At 39.9% G+C, this 17,074-nt stretch overlaps 5 protein-coding genes across 6 annotated transcripts; 1 reads left to right on the top strand and 4 right to left on the bottom strand.

The window, feature by feature from the left end:
- Position 1: 1 nt before the first annotated feature.
- On the bottom strand, positions 2-12,609 carry LOC117380337 (claudin-4). The gene is made up of 2 exons (XM_033977129.2): positions 12,558-12,609; positions 2-1,247 (listed from the first exon to the last, which is right to left on the bottom strand). Exon 2 carries the CDS (start codon positions 1,223-1,225, stop codon positions 584-586), a length of 642 nt encoding a protein of 213 aa, XP_033833020.1. The 5' UTR covers positions 1,226-1,247; positions 12,558-12,609; the 3' UTR covers positions 2-583.
- On the bottom strand, positions 2,586-5,663 carry LOC117380759 (claudin-4-like). Of its 2 annotated transcripts, XM_033977597.2 has the most exons (3): positions 5,024-5,663; position 4,729; positions 2,586-3,274 (listed from the first exon to the last, which is right to left on the bottom strand). In XM_033977597.2, exons 1-3 carry the CDS (start codon positions 5,504-5,506, stop codon positions 2,601-2,603), a joined length of 1,158 nt encoding a protein of 385 aa, XP_033833488.2. In that variant the 5' UTR covers positions 5,507-5,663; the 3' UTR covers positions 2,586-2,600. The 2 variants fall into 2 exon arrangements, with proteins under 2 accessions (XP_033833488.2, XP_033832644.1); XM_033976753.2 differs by lacking the exon at positions 2,586-3,274 and having other exon boundaries at positions 4,525-5,593.
- Positions 6,934-10,054, bottom strand: LOC117380030 (claudin-14). The gene is made up of 2 exons (XM_033976751.2): positions 9,340-10,054; positions 6,934-7,699 (listed from the first exon to the last, which is right to left on the bottom strand). The coding sequence occupies exons 1-2, from the start codon at positions 9,930-9,932 to the stop codon at positions 6,955-6,957; spliced, it is 1,338 nt and encodes a 445-aa protein (XP_033832642.2). The 5' UTR covers positions 9,933-10,054; the 3' UTR covers positions 6,934-6,954.
- LOC117380500 (claudin-4-like) lies at positions 10,557-11,514 on the bottom strand. The gene has a single exon (XM_033977317.2). The coding sequence runs from the start codon at positions 11,429-11,431 to the stop codon at positions 10,808-10,810; it is 624 nt and encodes a 207-aa protein (XP_033833208.1). The 5' UTR covers positions 11,432-11,514; the 3' UTR covers positions 10,557-10,807.
- Positions 12,610-14,913: 2,304 nt separating the features above from the next.
- Positions 14,914-15,911, top strand: LOC117380204 (claudin-4). Its single transcript, XM_033976965.2, has one exon. The coding sequence runs from the start codon at positions 15,020-15,022 to the stop codon at positions 15,680-15,682; it is 663 nt and encodes a 220-aa protein (XP_033832856.1). The 5' UTR covers positions 14,914-15,019; the 3' UTR covers positions 15,683-15,911.
- The last annotated feature ends 1,163 nt before the right edge of the window (positions 15,912-17,074 follow it).

Below are 17,074 nucleotides of genomic sequence, written 5' to 3'. Positions count from 1 at the left end.
GGCTCCGACAGACTGTGTCATTGGAGAGTTTGCATGGTGGTTCATAATGGAGAAACTGGTTCTTTGGTATTTGTGGAAAACAGAGACCTTTATCTGGGTGGAGGAGGGAAATCCTCTGCAATGGTTTCAAAACAATCCCTTTCTTCGAGTTTGTAGTAGGACAATGCTCCCTCTGTGCTGCCTGTTTATAAATCACTGCTTATGTTACTCTAACTGGCTAAAGAGAAATCAATTTATCAGTGCTGAATTTGGGCTGTCACAAAAATACAGCATATTAACATCTATGAACATATTAAAACTAATGACAATTGTGCAAATTTTATATCTTTTATTTTAAATCACAATTCTTTGATGAGCATACAAAACATTGAATTGCATATCTGGCACACAAATTGTATAAGCATTTTATACTAATTTAAACATTAGCACCACACCAACTGTCCATGATGGGATTAAAAAAAAATGAAATATGTCACTGTTAATTTTTCAGTCTTGTTTGAAAATTACAACTCATTCACATTTTATAATATCAGATAGCAATGATTAACATTGACAAATTATTACGTTACTTGTATCCAGTTCCTCATACATAGTTCTTAATGGCATAACTGCTTTGTGTGGGGGGCGCCCTGGCCAGTGTGTATCTAGTCAAGGGGAACTTGGCCCTCTGAGGTGGGCAAGTAACACATAGTAAAAGTCCTCCTATAAAAAGCAGCCCAGATGTTACAAAGCCACAGTAAATTGCTGCCCCCAACTCTTTTTTGAGCACTTCTGGTACACGTGGATTGTAGAAGTCATTGATGATTGAATTGGCAGTCCATGCCACAGCTACAATACTGGTGAGAGACGACAAACAGAAAATGAGTCCTGAACTGATCACCACTCTCTGTTTTGCCCGTGGATGGTTCAAACAGTTAGTACAGCGGGCACCCAATAAAAATATAAGGAAACCCAGGCAACCCAGAAATAGACTAATGCAGATGAGACCTCGGGCTGCCTGTAAGTCTGGAGACAAGTCCAGGATGGCATCATAGAGCTTACACTGCAGCTGTCCGGTGTATTCGCTCACACAGGTCATCCATAGCCCCTCCCAAAACACCTGCATGACCACCAGGTGTGTTCCAATGAAAGCAGTCACCTTCCACATGGGTAGGGCACATATCAGGATGATCCCCGCTACCCCTGCCATAGACACACTGATGCCCAGCTCCTGTATACCCCCCATGGGACTTGATGACTGCTGTGACCTGCAACAAACACAAATGGGACATTCAGCTACATGAGGCCAAGAATGAATAAAAATGCATTGGATTTGTAAAGTGTCTTTCAAGACATCCAAAGTATGATTTCTACATATTGTTTTATACTACAGCATGCTATTGAAGCAGCAGCTATATTTATGAGTTGCTTTAACTGATTGGGTTCTAGCTTTGTATCCTTTTGCTGGTCTCAATGACATTTGTATGGCTTTCAGATACTAAATTATAAATTAATTTATTCCATTAGGTTATCAGGAGGGGAAAAGTCTAAAATAGGCTAAACTATTTCAATTAGCTTAACTGGGAAACTATCTGAAGTGGGAAGTTCAGGTAGTTTCCCATATGGTTTCCTTTTAGTCATGCACTTGCACTGAATGCATGCCACCACTAGGAGGCACTATAACAATAGTTTTATGTATCATAAACATCAGGCAAAGGTTTCTCCAATGGTTTCTGTTAAAACTTTCTGATTGTCTGAAAGAATATTTGGAATATTGGAATGGAATATAAATAGTTGAGGTGCATTCGCTTATCTTGCAGTTGAACTCACAAATGTCTTCTTAGTTGTTTTTTTTTTCAAAATAATAACTTTAAAAGACAACACCAACTCATGAATCCAGTTATATTCAGTTCTAACATTTAACAATTCCATACCTTGAGTAGAAAACAAAAAGCCAGTCTGTAAAATAGGAAGTAGCCTGTATTACTTTATGTTACACTGGCACTTGTTTTGGTTGTCTATGGATTTTCTGTTTAGAGATCAAACAAAACGTAAACCTTATAGGACAGTTCTGATTTAATAAACTACACAATGCGTCAATAACAGAGTGGACATGAATCACTACTTCCCTGGAAAGAGATGTGTGTTACAATAACTTGCCAAACAGGTTTACTTGAAGCTTGACTTAAAAAACGGCAGAGGCTTTATTTGAATGTAAACAAGTTTGAAAAAGTAGGTTATAAATCTCAGTAAAACATCAACGTAATTGGAAGTACAATTAAAAAGTACATCCCCTTAAAAACAACTTCTATACAAACCAGTATTTAAATAATAGGAACCAGCTTGCCTAATTATTGTTTATTTACAAAGTATCAGCCTATTTAGAGTAAAAAAAAACAAAAAAAAAAAAAAAAACATTATAAAGTAACAATTTGTCAGTGCCAATAGTATATATTTACATCTACATATTCTTTTACATAATTACTGGACATTTATTTCAACTTTGCGTCAAGTTAGTCTTAAAGCAAGAGTCTATTTCTCTCATTCCTTATCAGGCGTTTATCATCTTTACAACAGCAACTTATTTTGTCTTCAATTTAATTATCTGTTACATTGAAAACTCAGATATAGGTCTTTGATGGAGTGAGCGATCTGACAGAGTTTATCCTGCTCTGTCCTGCTGTTGATTTGTTGAGCAGATATTTCACAGATGGGGCTTGATCATTGTCGCTCTTTGGGCAGTTTACGCAAAGGAGGGCTCCTCCAAGAACCAAAAGTCCCCCTGCTCCCCAACCAACATATAGCGATGCCCCTAGCTCTCTCCTCTGCGCATCCACCAGCACAGGGTTGTAGAAGTCCCTTATGATCGTGCTCGCTGTCCAAGAAACAGGAATGAGGCAAAGAACTCCACTGATGATCAATACCACGCCAGCTGCAATGGTAGCCCTGGATTTTGCCCGTTCCTCTGGGATAAAAGTGGTACATTTACCCCCAGTGAAGGCAATTACAAGCCCCAGAATTCCTGTAATAATGGAGACCACCACCAAGGCTCGAGCTCCTTGAAGGTCAGTACCTAGAGCGAGCATGGAGTCATACACTTTGCACTGCATCTGTCCCGTGCTTTGGACTACGCAGCTCATCCAGATGCCCTCCCAGATGGTCTGCGATGTCACAATGTTGTTGCCAATGAAAGCAGTTACTCGCCACGTAGGAGCTCCACATGCAACAATGACCCCAATCCAGCCAAAAAGAGCCAAAATGGCACCCAGCAACTGCATTCCCATCGAAGCCATCGCTGCAGTGAAGTTTTGAAGTTGTGCTCGAAAGCCAAATGAGGTCTTTATGAGGTACTGAGAAACAGGAAGAATGGGAGGCGTGAAAACAAGCTAAGGACACGTTAGAAGGCCTGACAAAGAATACCAGCAATGCCGGATTCTTTGTGGGCCAGAACAATAAAGGATGGAGTCCAAACTCTTTGACTAAGATTAGGTTCCATGGGCTTTTGTGCGTAGTCTTGTGAGATGAGAAGAATATTATAATACGCTTCAATGGAAAGAAATAAAAGCAAGTGTTTCAATTTTAATTTTCATTAAGTTCAATATCAATATGAAAAAACACAATCCTATTAGCCCATTTTAGCAGATTTAGCCTGATCTTGACCTTTGGTGTCATTATTGAGGTTGTTGTTAATGATTTATTATTGTTTGGTTATTTTGTAGAGTTTTAGCAGAAATACATTATTAAACATTTTGCTATGGAATCAGTTAATATTATGTATTATGCTGGACAGTGTTGAATTTGTTCAATTTTGAGTCTGTATATCAAGATTTTTGGGTCTGACTGGCAGATATCACTAAATAAACAGTGAATCATACTGTCGTGGCATGACAGAGATAAATGTGGATTTGCACTATAGTGTTTTCCAGAGTTTACCATCAAGTTGCCTTAATGTTCTAATTTGTTGCAGATTTTACATGGGTCACTACAGGGCAAGCCATTCTAGTATGGTTTAATAAGATTGGAATGTGATACTGGCCGAAGGTGTGTGCTGTTGATGAAACGTGTGCTGACAGTTTGTGTGACGCTCATTTGTGGAAAAAAAAAAAAAAAAAAAAGCACTGAAATGATTTGGCCCAATGTTAACCACTACTAGGGCAGATTCAAAATATTGTTTATTTCATTTAAACACAAACAGCACATGGTAAAAAATTATTCAAATATGTTTTGTAGCTTGTATGTGTGTGGTTGTGTCTGTGTTTTAGCACTTCCAATACAACTTCAATTTGATGGCATAATACATTTGAAATGTGACTTGTTATGACACATTGTTTAATACAGATATCTACACCAAGCATTCTAATTTGTTCTCGTTATGGGGCTGGACCTTTTTTCTTTCAGCAAAAAACTTTCAGCTGTCACTGTTTCACTGAGACTGGCGCTCTGTCAAACCTGTTCAGCTGGTTTGTCTACTTAGAAAATATAGCAACCTAGTCATTGTTATTGCAAGCTTGTATTCACCATTAAAAATGATAAATCCAAAGACAATTTAAAATAAAAATCTGTGTTTTAATGAACAAATGCATGAGTAATAGTTATTACAGTACAGTAAATATACATCAGTTTTAACAATAATGTACAAATTCTGTTTTTAATGACAGCACATCTAATCTCCATATACAAAAAACTATTAGAGACCAAAAAATAAAATCTTTCTCTATATGTCCATCCTCAAGCTTCTACAGGAAGAACTCTCTATTTTCAGCAGCAAAACCTCAAGACCACAAGTTTTTGTCCATTAATACATTGGCTCCATCAATGAGTTGGATTCCACCATATTCTCACAAAGAGGATTTTAAAAGGCTTAATAATAAGTTAGTCTTTGTGGAGAGGGCTGATCTCAGACGTAGGCCCGGCTGTCTGTAGACCTGGCTCCAGAGTACTTGACTGGGTACTCAGGGCTGTCTTTACGGGGACAGGAGCTGCAGAGGAGAGCCCCACCCAGTAGCAGCAGAGCAGCTGTGCCCCAGCCGATGTAGAGGGCAGCCCCCAGCTCCCTCCTCTGAGCATTGGTCATGATGGGGTTGTAGAAGTCGCGGATGATGGTGTTGGCGGACCAGCAGACGGGGACCAGGACCAGCACTCCTGCGACGATGAACACAACCCCAGCAGCAATGGCCACTCGAGCTTTGGCTGTGCTGTCCTCCACGAAGTTGGTGCACTTTCCTCCAACGATGCCCAATAAGACCCCAAGAGCAGCAACAATGATGGCAATTACAACGAGAGCTCGAGCAGCCTGTAGATCCTGGGGCAGTGCCAGCAGAGAGTCGTAGATCTTACACTGCATCTGCCCTGTGCTTTGCGTCACACAGTTCATCCAGAGGCCCTCCCAGATCACCTGTGCGGTCACAATGTTGGCCCCTATGAAGGCAGTCACCTTCCACATGGGGAGAGCACACACAATGATGGTTCCCAAAAAGCCGACGATGGCCAGGGCCAAGCCCAGCATCTGACGTCCCATCGACACCATGTTGGTCCTGATGACTGAGTAAAATAAAGGAGAAGTTAAGTGTTGCTCAGATGCTCAAGTGAATGAATTCTCGGCTTTGAGCGCGTCTTTCTTAAGGGTGGCGTCAGAAAGCCCATCCCTCTGACCTGAAACCTGTGCAACAACTGACTGACCTGCCAGACAAGATTCTTCACATGATTGACAAATCATGTGATGGACAAGAAACAGTTTCGATGAGATCCACATCACTCATCAATGGCTATGTAGATGATGCTCGTAAAGAGGCCTACACTTCCTGTTCAGATGCCTCTGGAATGGCTATGTTTGATTGGGCAGTTACCGGAAGGCCCATTCCAGACTCAAGTTTCATGAAAGAATAAAATTGAATCTAAAAGAAAAATGAAAATAATATAAAAAATAAGGACGGGCCAATGAAGGATATTGTTATACTTTCAATTTGTACCTTTTTTAAACTGGTAAAATAACTCCCAGTCTCAAATGAGACTTCAATGTTTGAAGTGCAAATTTATTTCTACCACAGCCACAGTTTCTAAATCTCCAGTGCCCAAAGCTCAAATTATCTCACTTAGAAACTTACTGCTTGAGGAAATGCAAGATGCATTCCTTTTTTAAATTACTCAAAATCTACTCTTAATATCCGACGCTCATTGTTATAACATTTTTATTTACAATATTTTTATGTTGAACAATTGCTTACATGCACATGAGACAATTTGTAACTGTCTAAAAAGGGGAATGGCTCAGTGTCTCAGCCTCTTTCCTCACTCTCGCTCACTCAAATTGCACTTTTTGAAAGCATGTTTTATTATTATTTATTATAAATATTTTCCTCCCTTTCTTCTTTATATTAAATTAAAGAAATGCATTAATTCACTGTTCATTATAAATAAGAAAAACAATGAGTGAGAAGGCTTGCATTGGAAATGTCTTAAATTAGATGTTATTTAATGTTATAGTTGATTTCAAAGATCCACATTTCTGCTGAGAGCAGTTTGGGCCCAGACCAAATATAATCTGCACACAACTCAAGCTATAGAATATGATACATTTTATTAAACTGTACAACCTAAAAATAAAATGAAAAATTGAATAAATCATCAATATATACAAAATATTTGCAATATAGAGATTATATACAACTTTGGACATATAGTAAAAGCTTAAATTTAATTATGTGCTACAGTGCTATTAAGTAGTGGCTGAAGTGAATTTTCTGAGGGAGAAGTTACTTGTTTAGGTATTCTGTTCCTTTTTTACAGCACAAATATATATGACTTGTTCTGGCTACAAAGGATTCTGGTTACACAAGAAGATATATTTTTAACAAGCACTCTTTAATATTTTCCATCTTTTCTTATAAAAATCATAACAATAACAATTTTTTTTTTTCTTTTTTTTTTTACAATAATACAGATTCCATGCAGGTCATGTTCACTAAAAGTTTCTTTTTAGATGTATTGTCCACCAGAGTAAGCTGAGGGTGCTGCATAGGGCTTAGTGGGCACATAAGATCCACTGTATGGCTGGCTCACTGGAGTGTAGACTGGCCTATACCCGCCCTGGTTTGATGGTGCGATGTATGGGTATGCTCCAGGTTGTGGTGGGTAACCATAGAACGGACTTCGAGGAGGACATGAAGTTGTGAGGATGATTCCCCCAATGAGTAGAAAAGCTGCAGATCCCCAGCCAATGTAAATAGACGCTCCAATCTCCCTCCTCTGTGTTTCTATGGTCAGAGGATTTTGAAAGTCCGAGATGGTAATGGCGGCTGACCAGCACACAGGGATTAAATCCAAAACAGCAGCTAAGATTATGAGGCAACCTGCTATGATGACAACGTTAGCCATGGATGCTTGCTTCTTCAAACAGCTCGTACATTTGGCACCAAGGAATGAAATCATAAATCCAATGAATCCAACCACCAAGGAGATAATTATGAGGGCTCGTGCTGCTTGGAGGTCTCTGGTCAGTCTCATCACGGAGTCGTTGATTCTGCACTGCATCTGTCCAGTACTCTGCATCACACAGTTCATCCACAGGCCATCCCACACGATCTGCCCCGTCACAATGTTGGCCCCAATAAAAGAAGTCACCCTCCACATAGGCACCCCACAGGTCACAGACACACCAACCAGACCGATGAAGCTGAGGACTTGGCCTGCTACTTCCTTCCCTACTCTCCCCATCTTGGTGCTGTGTGCCTGGCCGGAGAGCTGGGAGCCAAAGTAACACAGCTGGTGAGTTAGTTGTTGTTCGTGAATGCTGAGCTGCAGGACGTCCCGTGGTCTGACTAGTTACTCTGGACTGACTAGATTCTTGTTGTGTGGGTTGGAGGAGTGTCAGAGCTTTTAAACTAAGTGGGCCTTTTTCTTATGTAAATTGACAAGCACCATGCAATACTGAGGGAGATAACTTGAAAGACACTGAAACTAGTGGCCAATAGTCTGCTAATGAGTGGTGGCCCTTGATCAATTGGTATTTTTACTGGAGAATTATAACACTCCTAGACTTAAATGTATATGTAAAAATACAGAGCTTTTATGTAAAGTAGACTAGAGTTTGAACTGGGGCTTACTTATATACAATTATTATTACTTTTAAATAATAATAGGCAGAGGAATATGTTATGTTAAGGCCTTAGCACTTAACTTTTTTGCCCATAAAATAAACTAAAATAAAAGTGTTTTGTTTTTTTTTGTTTTTTTTTTCATTTTGGTTGTTTTTATTGTACTGAAAAACAGAGAAATATGTGTCCTTACTGTGAGCGTGCTTGCATTTTCACAAACCTGACTCTTACTTGACCTGGAGGAGGGCCTCATCCTGCATGTTTCCATGGAAATGCTGTTTCATTCGCTATAATTGTCCACAGTATGGCCCAAACCGTATCTATCTCCATGGAGCGTATGGTTTTAACTTTCTATTTCCATGGAATCATGCAGGTGATGTGCCACTTCCAGAAAATTACTAAGTTGCTATAAGTTTATTCAAAAGCTACAGATGCATGTGAGGTGTAGATGCATTCTTTGCCTAAATGGAGTGCTCAAGATGTCCACTAGCTTAAAGAAAGTCATAACTCAAAACAGTCAGACAACAAGATGTACTGCCCTGCTATAAATAGGTGAGATTATCTATTAGATTTGTAGACAAACTGTAGTCATAAAATGCCTTTGGTTTTCAAGTTACACTGCCCTTTATTTTTTTACATGTAAAAACACCAGATCTTCAACCAACTCACTCAATAACCTCTCCATTCTGCTGTAATACAATACAATAGAAATACAACTCTTTAGAATAAAATAACTCAAACCATGCAATTCGGTGAGAAAATAATTAATTTACAATAATAGGACATTGTCTGAAAATACTAAAATGAAAAGTGAAATGAGGCAAAAATATCAATGAAAATGGTGACAGTGTATTAACATTTTAGAAATAATTGTATGAATTATGTTGTTGTTCACAACAACAGCATAACAGCACTAAGCTACTTATACTATCCCTTTAAAGTTTTACATTGAACAGTAATGAACATACAAATAAAATATCATGATTTATATTTTCCTGGATTTAGAGCTCTCACAGTTCAAATTGGTCTTATTTAGTTGGTGGCTTCCTGCTTCCTTTCAAACAAGAATGAAGGCCACAACTGAAAGGAGTAGAAATCAGTCAAGCAAGTCCTCTATGGCTTGTCCTACACATACTCCCTTTGTGTGGAGGCCGACTTGACAGGGGTGAATTTGGGGCCGTAGTTGTACTGTTCTTTGGGAGGGCAGTTCCAGCACATGAGTCCGCCTCCCATCAGCAGTAGAGCAGCAGCAGCCCAGCCAATGTACAGGGAGGCTCCCAGCTCATACCTCTGGGTTTCCAGCACCAGGGGGTTGTAGAAGTTATGGACAATGGTGTTGGCGGTCCAGGACACAGGGATGAGACAGAGCAGCCCTGACACAATAAACAGGATTCCGGACACGATGCACGTCTTGGCCTTGGCTCGCTCCTCTGCAATGCAATTGGTGCATTTGGCACCTGCGATGGCCAGGAGGACTCCTGCTATCCCAGCCAGGATGGAGATGATGATCATGGCGCGAGCAGCCTGCAGGTCCTGGGGCAGTGCCAGCATGGAGTCATAGACCTTACACTGCATCTGCCCCGTGCTCTGCACCACACAGTTCATCCACATGCCCTGCCAGATGGTCTGAGCTGTGATGATGTTGGCCCCAATGAAGGCAGTTACCTTCCACATGGGCAGAGCACACACCACCAACACCATCAGCCACCCAATAACAGACATGCAGATTCCCATCATCTGAATCCCCTGGGACACCATTCTGCTGCCTTCTCCACACAGACCCCAAGTGAAGAAAAAACAAAGAGCAGCCAATGATGGTGTATATATAGAGTGCTGTGTGACGAGCAGGGCCAAAAACATGAGGGCAGCATTTCTCAGCCTCCATTGGCCCAAAGCAGTTTACCAACAAACAGACCAACTGACCTTCAGTGCTGACTGTGCAGTATAGAGCCTCAAGGTTAGAGCCAATGACTGAACATTTAGCAGTAAATGATTTATTATTATTTATAGTGAATATGTTTATTGAATTAAAGTTGATCTTAACAATTGGCTAGCTTTTTTGCAAAATAATATAATTTCAGTGGTATGGTTTGATAAAGGCACAGTAAGGTAGAAGTGCTTTGAAAAGGCTTTCATGGGAAACAATGCCACTGAGTAACTAACATGAAATAATAAACTATTTGGCTACTTTGAAGACAAATTTAGTGTTTGTTAAATCTGTTTTCTTTTTTTTTTCATTTTTAATATAGTCACTCTATATCCTTTGTAACTACTGATCAGATTAAAAATACATTTTTAAATTGTTAGAACATGTATTCTACATAATAGTGTGTGGATGTATAGAAGTAGCCTATGGAAGTAGTAAACTAGATATGTACAGTTCTGTACAGTTGTTACAAAAATTGATTTTATAAAACATGAATCTGAAATATTTTATTAAGAAAGAAATATGCAACATACTGTAAAAAACATGGCAAATACAAAAATATTTAAATGAAACATTTATTTACAGCAGAAATTACAGACAATAGATGTAGTATAAATGGCTGAAAAAGACATAAAATATTTTCAACAGTAGCCTATGTATTTGAAGTCCCTTCTCTGTCCAGTTACATCTGGGTGTGGCACTTTCCTTTTTTGCAGTGTTGCTGTTTCAAATGAATGAGGAAATGAAAATGGCACAGCAAATGGGCAAAATATATTCACCAAGTCTTTGTAGAAGCTTTTTCTTTTTCTCACACATAGTCCTTGGGAGCACTAGCACGGGAGGCAGTGTATTTGGCAGAGTAGTTATCCTTGGGAGGGCAGTTTGCACAGAGGAGGCCCCCACCCAGCAGGAGCAGAGCTGAGGCGCCCCAGCCAATAAAGAGAGCAGCTCCAAGCTCATTCTTCTGAGAGCCCACTATCATGGGGTTGTAGAACTCTTTGACCACACTGTTGGCCGTCCAGCACACGGGCACCAAGCACAGGATTCCACTGATGATGAAAATGACTCCTGCTGCCACACACACTTTGGCCTTGGCCGTCTCGTCCTCCACACAGTTTGTGCACTTCCCTCCAGCGATGGCCAGGAGAATCCCAATAATGCCGACCAAGATGGAGATGATGGTAAGAGCGCGGGCAGCCTGTAGGTCCTGCGGAAGAGCCAGCATGGAGTCATACACCTTACACTGCATCTGCCCCGTGCTCTGCACCACACAGGTCATCCAGATGCCTTCCCATGTTGTTTGAGCTGTCACTATGTTCTGTCCAACGAATGCTGTCACTCTCCATTGGGGTATAGCACATACTACGATGACTCCAATCCATCCAATAATGGCCAGGGCAATGCCCATGATCTGAAAGCCAGCAGACACCATGTCTTCTTGTTATGTGATAAAATGTCCTAGAGTTGTCAGTAAAGTTTGTACTCCAAGGGACCAGATATAATGCGCAAGTGAGTTTGGAGCGGGTCTTTTATACTCTTAAAGGGGGTTGGGCTCAAACATTGTCACATAAAGTTGTGACGTGATGTAAGCCCCCCCTTGTTCCCAAGTATGACATGTTTCATCATGTCAACCAGGGTTTTTTCGTTAAATGGATGACATACTCTTGAGTCAAGTTTGGCCACACCTTCAGATCTTTTTTCTTTTTCTCTTGTTTTCAAACATGTTAATAGTTAAGAAAATTTCTAAAACATATATTTGCTCATGTCAAGATGAAAGGTATAAAGCAAAGAGTGCATAATAAAGCAAAGCAACATTTTGACAGCTTCTATTAATAATTATCAGTAATTTATTATTTAAACAACACTGTATGTGTCATACTTATCTTACACCAACATGTGGAGGTTACACAAAGAATCAGACACAGAATACCACAGTTTAGAAAGCCTCTTTACTGCAAAAAAGCTGCGGAAGTATAAATCTTAAAGAACCTCTGTGATGATTTTGTACCAGGTTTTGAGCTCTGAACATCTTATTCTAGAAAGCCAGGTTTTATCCTTACATGATTTCAGCTATGTACTTGTTGATTCTACTTTTGCTTGACATACTAACTGCATCTCTGTGGGATAATATGTTGTTTTTTTTTTGTTTTTTTAAAGTTGAATGGCCTGTGTTAATGTGGCCAAATAGAGCTGCAATCTGTACAACCGTAACTTTCTTCAGGGCAGAGATCCTGACGTTATCAATACTTAAGTTATGGTCCAAAGGTTTTTTATATACGATTTAAAAACATTTAAAAAAACAACAGTCAAGTAATTGATGTGAATAGCCTACTATTACATTTGATTCCTTTTGCCATATAAATATGAACAACCAATGTATTTTCAGTAATTTTGGTATTTTAATAACAAAAAACTCAATATATATTAAATTAAAATAACTTGTTTAACTTTACACACCACATAGTATGCAGACACACTATAAGCGCACTACAACCATACATGCAGGTACAGTATATTTCAGAGATACTTCAGCAGAAAAAGTGTTAAGGTTTGCCTACCTTGTGTCTGTTCTTCAGTCTGAAGCAGTGCAAGTGTCCTCCATAAGCTCCTACACTAAGTGAAACCTTCAGGTCTCCCTTCTGACTAATTACTGCTATTGTCCAGCTCAGAAATACATGAAGACAGCGATGTTAAGGAGCTGGCACATAACATGTTACTGAATCCAGCGGACTCCAACAAACCGGGACAGGAGAGAGGGGGTCAGTCGAACCAGAGTATCAGATTGTCCAAGGTATGAATGGATACTGTGTTAAGGTTCCAAAAGTATCATTAAGAATATAAAGCCTCTATTTTGTCCACGTAAAGTCACTAAGCTACTCAAAAGTATATGGGGAGATAGAGTTCCACACACAAGAAGCAGGAGATAAGGAGGAATTTGAACAATTAAGTGACTGAAGAAAGATGGGATTAGGCAGAGATTTGTCTTCGACCTTATGTGCCCTTACAACTTAATATCATTCTGCACCAAAGAACTGAATGACCCTTGTGAGGACTAAGGTATAATATGTAGTTTTATGTGTCTATGGGAACAGTCCTAATTGTTCACCATTCTGAAACCCATAAATGTGGATGGACTACGTTTAAAGATTTAAACTGACCAAGCATCTAAAACCATGAATAATTAATAAAGAAGCAAGCTACTATTAGCCTTACTGATGTGATTAGCTGAAACAATTTCTTATGTATTGACAGGTGAATACTGCGACAACAGGTGTGTGAGGTGTAGAGAGCAGCATGGGAAAACGCCGGAGGCAACAGAAGTGGCAAGTGGTAGCAGGTAAAGAAAAGACAAGCCCAGGCACCTGTTAACGGCTTTCTCCTGTAAAATTTACATTGGCTGATTCGGCACTGCCATGCATCATTGTTGTATTGTATCATTGTGCTTATGTGCGTATGGACAGTCTGGTCTAAACTTAGTTCATGGTGTCATCCTGGTCAGGCCTAAGGCTATAGTGTTTTTGCACAGTCATAGTTTCAGTTAATAGTATATTGGTAGTATCTGTGCAAGATGGTGGGGTGAGTCAGAGATGATGAACTGTGTCACATGATGTAAACAGGAAACTGCAGTTCAAAACAAATAAAACTACCACATGTGACTTCTTTTGAAAGGTTTTTACTTTGAATTTTTTTTTTTTTTTTTTTTTTTTTTTTTTTTTAGAGCTGGTTAGTATACTCTAGCTTCTTGTTTTGTAACTTATTTGAAATAGGCAACCATTTTTTTGCTTTTCCTACCTCATGAGAATACGCACGGTTGTTCTCACAGAAACAGGTTGGACTGGCTCACACTCCCACTGTGTAATAGCCTAGTGTACTGAGTGCTCTACAAGTGACGACATGCACATTGTTCTAATAAATTGCACATCTATTCTGGGAAATGACATTCATTCAACATTCAACAATTTAATGTAATATTTAAATGCAGCATTTCTTTTTCACAAATAGGTTAATGTATTGTATGACTGGTGTGAATATTGACTTCAGTGCCCCAAACCAACCAACTGGCACAAAGGTCTGTGCACTGCACATGAATCAGTTATGCTTATTGAAAGCCTTTCGGTTTTCTATTTGCTCTTGGGTATATTAGCCATTTTAGGTATAAATATTGTGTTACTTGTTAAATTTGGTCAAATCCTTTAAACGTTTTTCTCCCTTTTTAACATCTAAAAAAATGTGGTCTATTAAATTTGTGTACAAATAATAATCTCAGTGTAATAGTGAAGGCTACTGTACTCTGGCCCCTCCTGTTGCTCAGAATATACAACACACAAACTGGCCAAAAGTAGACGGTGACTTCCTCGTTGTAGGAGTTTGAAAGGCCTAATGGTTCCCAGACCTAATGCATTCAGATTCAGTTTTTGTGCAGTGTGTGTACTGAAGTCTAAGAAAGGGGTCAGACTGAGGATCAAAGTTCATTTGAACTACTGACCCCCGATGACCTCTGATAGACGGAGGAGTGAGACAGAGCTCATCTGTTTGACCACCCTTTATCTGTGAAAGAACAAGTTTGTCTCAGGGGCATTCAAAGAATGATACTGTGTGAGATAAAGATAACAATTGGACAATAAAACAATTTAACACAGCTGAAAACAAATATACTAATACAGTTCATTTCTGTTTTTTGTGTATTTTGTACCCTTTTGTACAGTAAATCTGAGTTTGTAAATGTACTGTGAATTATGCTGTTCCTATCTGGAGTAATACTTTGATATTTGACACTAAGTTTGTCTTTGGACACATGAGTCCAATCTTCTCTCTGGATGTAAATATGATGCCAGCTGAGGCTGACTCCACCTTCAGTCTAAGCTGTATAAAGAAGTGTGATTCTCTCTCTCCGTCTCTCTTACCTAAGTCTATGAGAGGACTTGACTCTGTGATCTGCTCTGTCACTGAGGCTGAGGCTGCTGCCTGCCGACAGAAGACCCCTATCCACGGGCCTTAGAAGACATATCTGTGCAGCACCATGTCCTCCACCGGTCTGGAAATCCTGGGCATGATCCTGGCTGTGGCTGGGTGGCTGGGGGTGATGGTGGCCTGCGGTATGCCCATGTGGAAAGTGGCTGCATACATCGGACAGAACATTGTCATCTCTCAGGTGATTTGGGAGGGCCTCTGGATGAACTGCTCGGTGCAGAGTACGGGACAGATGCACTGTAGGGTACATGACTCCATGCTGGGGCTGCCCGTGGACCTACAGGCTGCCCGGGCCCTGGTCATCGTCTCTATGGTGCTGTGCATTATTGGCATTGGTCTGTCAGTGGCAGGGGCCAAATGCACTAACTGCAGCCAGGACGTGCATGGTAAACCTCGGTTTATGGTTGCTGCAGGAGTCACCTTTGTCGTGGCAGGACTGCTGATGCTTGTGGCTGTATCTTGGACGGCACATGCCATCGTCCTGGGCTTCTACGACCCTATGCTGGAGGAGACCGGGAAGAGGGAGTTTGGGAATGCTCTGTACTTCGGCTGGGCTGCCTGCTGTTTGCTCATCCTTGGTGGAGCACTTCTCTGCTGTTCTTGCCCCCCCAGGGCAACCCGGGGACAGAGCGGCTCAGTGCCGCCTCAAGTGGACTACTCTGCCCTTAAGACTGTGACAGTCAATGGGTACACAAAAAGAGACTATGTGTGAGCAAAGCATGTGGTACTGTGAACTGGCTATCTATAGTGCACTGCTGAAGGATAAAGCATTTATTTGAAAGACAGATGTTTGACAACAACAAACCCTACAGTCACATGCTTAAATGTGCCCAAAACTGTTCCAGCTTTGTAGCCCCTACTCTTCATACTGCTGTGACTCTAGACATGAAGAAATTCACTCTAGTTTTATGTATAGAAGTTTAAATTAGAACCTAAAGTGGGAAGCCAATGTGAACCTGTCAATAGAAATTGTAAATATGTTTTCTTTTTGTATATTTATACAGCTAGATCTAGTAAAATATTTCCTTTTTATAGATAAACGTAAATGTATGACTTTACAAAAACAATATATGGTCTTGTGTGTTTTTTCTAAAGTATTTTTGTGTTGGAAAGATTCAGATGTAGTAAAGGAAATCAACCAATAACATTTAAAAGTATTGCAATTTTAAAAATCTGGAGTATTTTACTTCAATGGAAGAAACTATAACAATCGGTGACTTGTTTTAAAAGTACACCTTCTAAGCCTCATTGTTCTTGAGAGTCAGTCAGGGAGAGCAGTGAGCCGAGGGGGGCAGAGTGGTCTTACAAAAACAAAGACCTCTATTGATTTACTGGCTGTGCTGCTTTGAAAAACCTTAAACTGAAAAAAAGCTCTAAGTGTGGAGTGAAACTGAGAACCTCAACTCAGAGCCAATGGATTCAAATAAAGTACAATGAGTAAAAAAATAAGACTAAAATGCTGAATTGCAGAGTTAATGATTGAATAAGAGCTTACTGGAAGCTGGAAGGTCTCTTGTGAGCACATGCCTGGAGACATGTTTGCCTTTATGCATATGGATTAACAAAGCAGAGCTGAGAAGACTCACAACCAATGAGTCATTAGAGCAGACCACATACTTCTACTCAGGAGTCACTTGGGCCGAAACTAAAAAATAACTAGAAGCACCAAATATAATTAAGTGGCAAATGTGAGAGACAAGCCATAAATGATATAGGCAGTGTGACATACGTCACATCCAAATGAACAAGTTGTATAGGGCATGTCTAGTATTACATATTATTAAGATTAACAAAATTCCCATTGTTTGCTTTAGGTTGATGGTTATACCTATAGTTGACTCCACGGTATATTTCATGCAGACTTAAACATCATTCAGAAAGAAAAGAAACATTACTTTCCCCAGATGCTTTCTAGCTCAGTGTGTTACAGTTATTTGAAGAATTTGTTGAGGTGCATTCATGCTATATTAGGCAAAGCTCTCAATGTTTATTAACTCTGTGGCACAAGGTACGTTTCAGAGACATTCCATTCTTCTGCCTGATAAAGACGGGCTATACAGCAATACCAAGCATCTTTGTACAATGGTTTCTGGTCTGATCTCAA

Source organism: Periophthalmus magnuspinnatus, chromosome 13 (assembly GCF_009829125.3).
Source record: "Periophthalmus magnuspinnatus isolate fPerMag1 chromosome 13, fPerMag1.2.pri, whole genome shotgun sequence".
Taxonomy (NCBI): domain Eukaryota; kingdom Metazoa; phylum Chordata; class Actinopteri; order Gobiiformes; family Gobiidae; genus Periophthalmus; species Periophthalmus magnuspinnatus.
Note: the sequence above shows the minus strand (reverse complement) of the source record. Positions and strands in the feature narration are given on the sequence as shown.

Coding starts and splice junctions, on each gene's coding strand:
- LOC117380337 (XM_033977129.2), bottom strand. CDS start 1,225: ATGGGGGGTATACAGGAGCTGGGCATCAGTGTGTCTATGGCAGGGGTA.
- LOC117380759 (XM_033977597.2), bottom strand. CDS start 5,506: ATGGTGTCGATGGGACGTCAGATGCTGGGCTTGGCCCTGGCCATCGTC.
- LOC117380030 (XM_033976751.2), bottom strand. CDS start 9,932: ATGTTTTTGGCCCTGCTCGTCACACAGCACTCTATATATACACCATCA. Junction 7,700..9,339: donor TATGAGCTGGGAGCCTCCCT/GTACATTGGCTG, acceptor CCAGGCACACAG/CACCAAGATGGGGAGAGTAG.
- LOC117380500 (XM_033977317.2), bottom strand. CDS start 11,431: ATGGTGTCTGCTGGCTTTCAGATCATGGGCATTGCCCTGGCCATTATT.
- LOC117380204 (XM_033976965.2), top strand. CDS start 15,020: ATGTCCTCCACCGGTCTGGAAATCCTGGGCATGATCCTGGCTGTGGCT.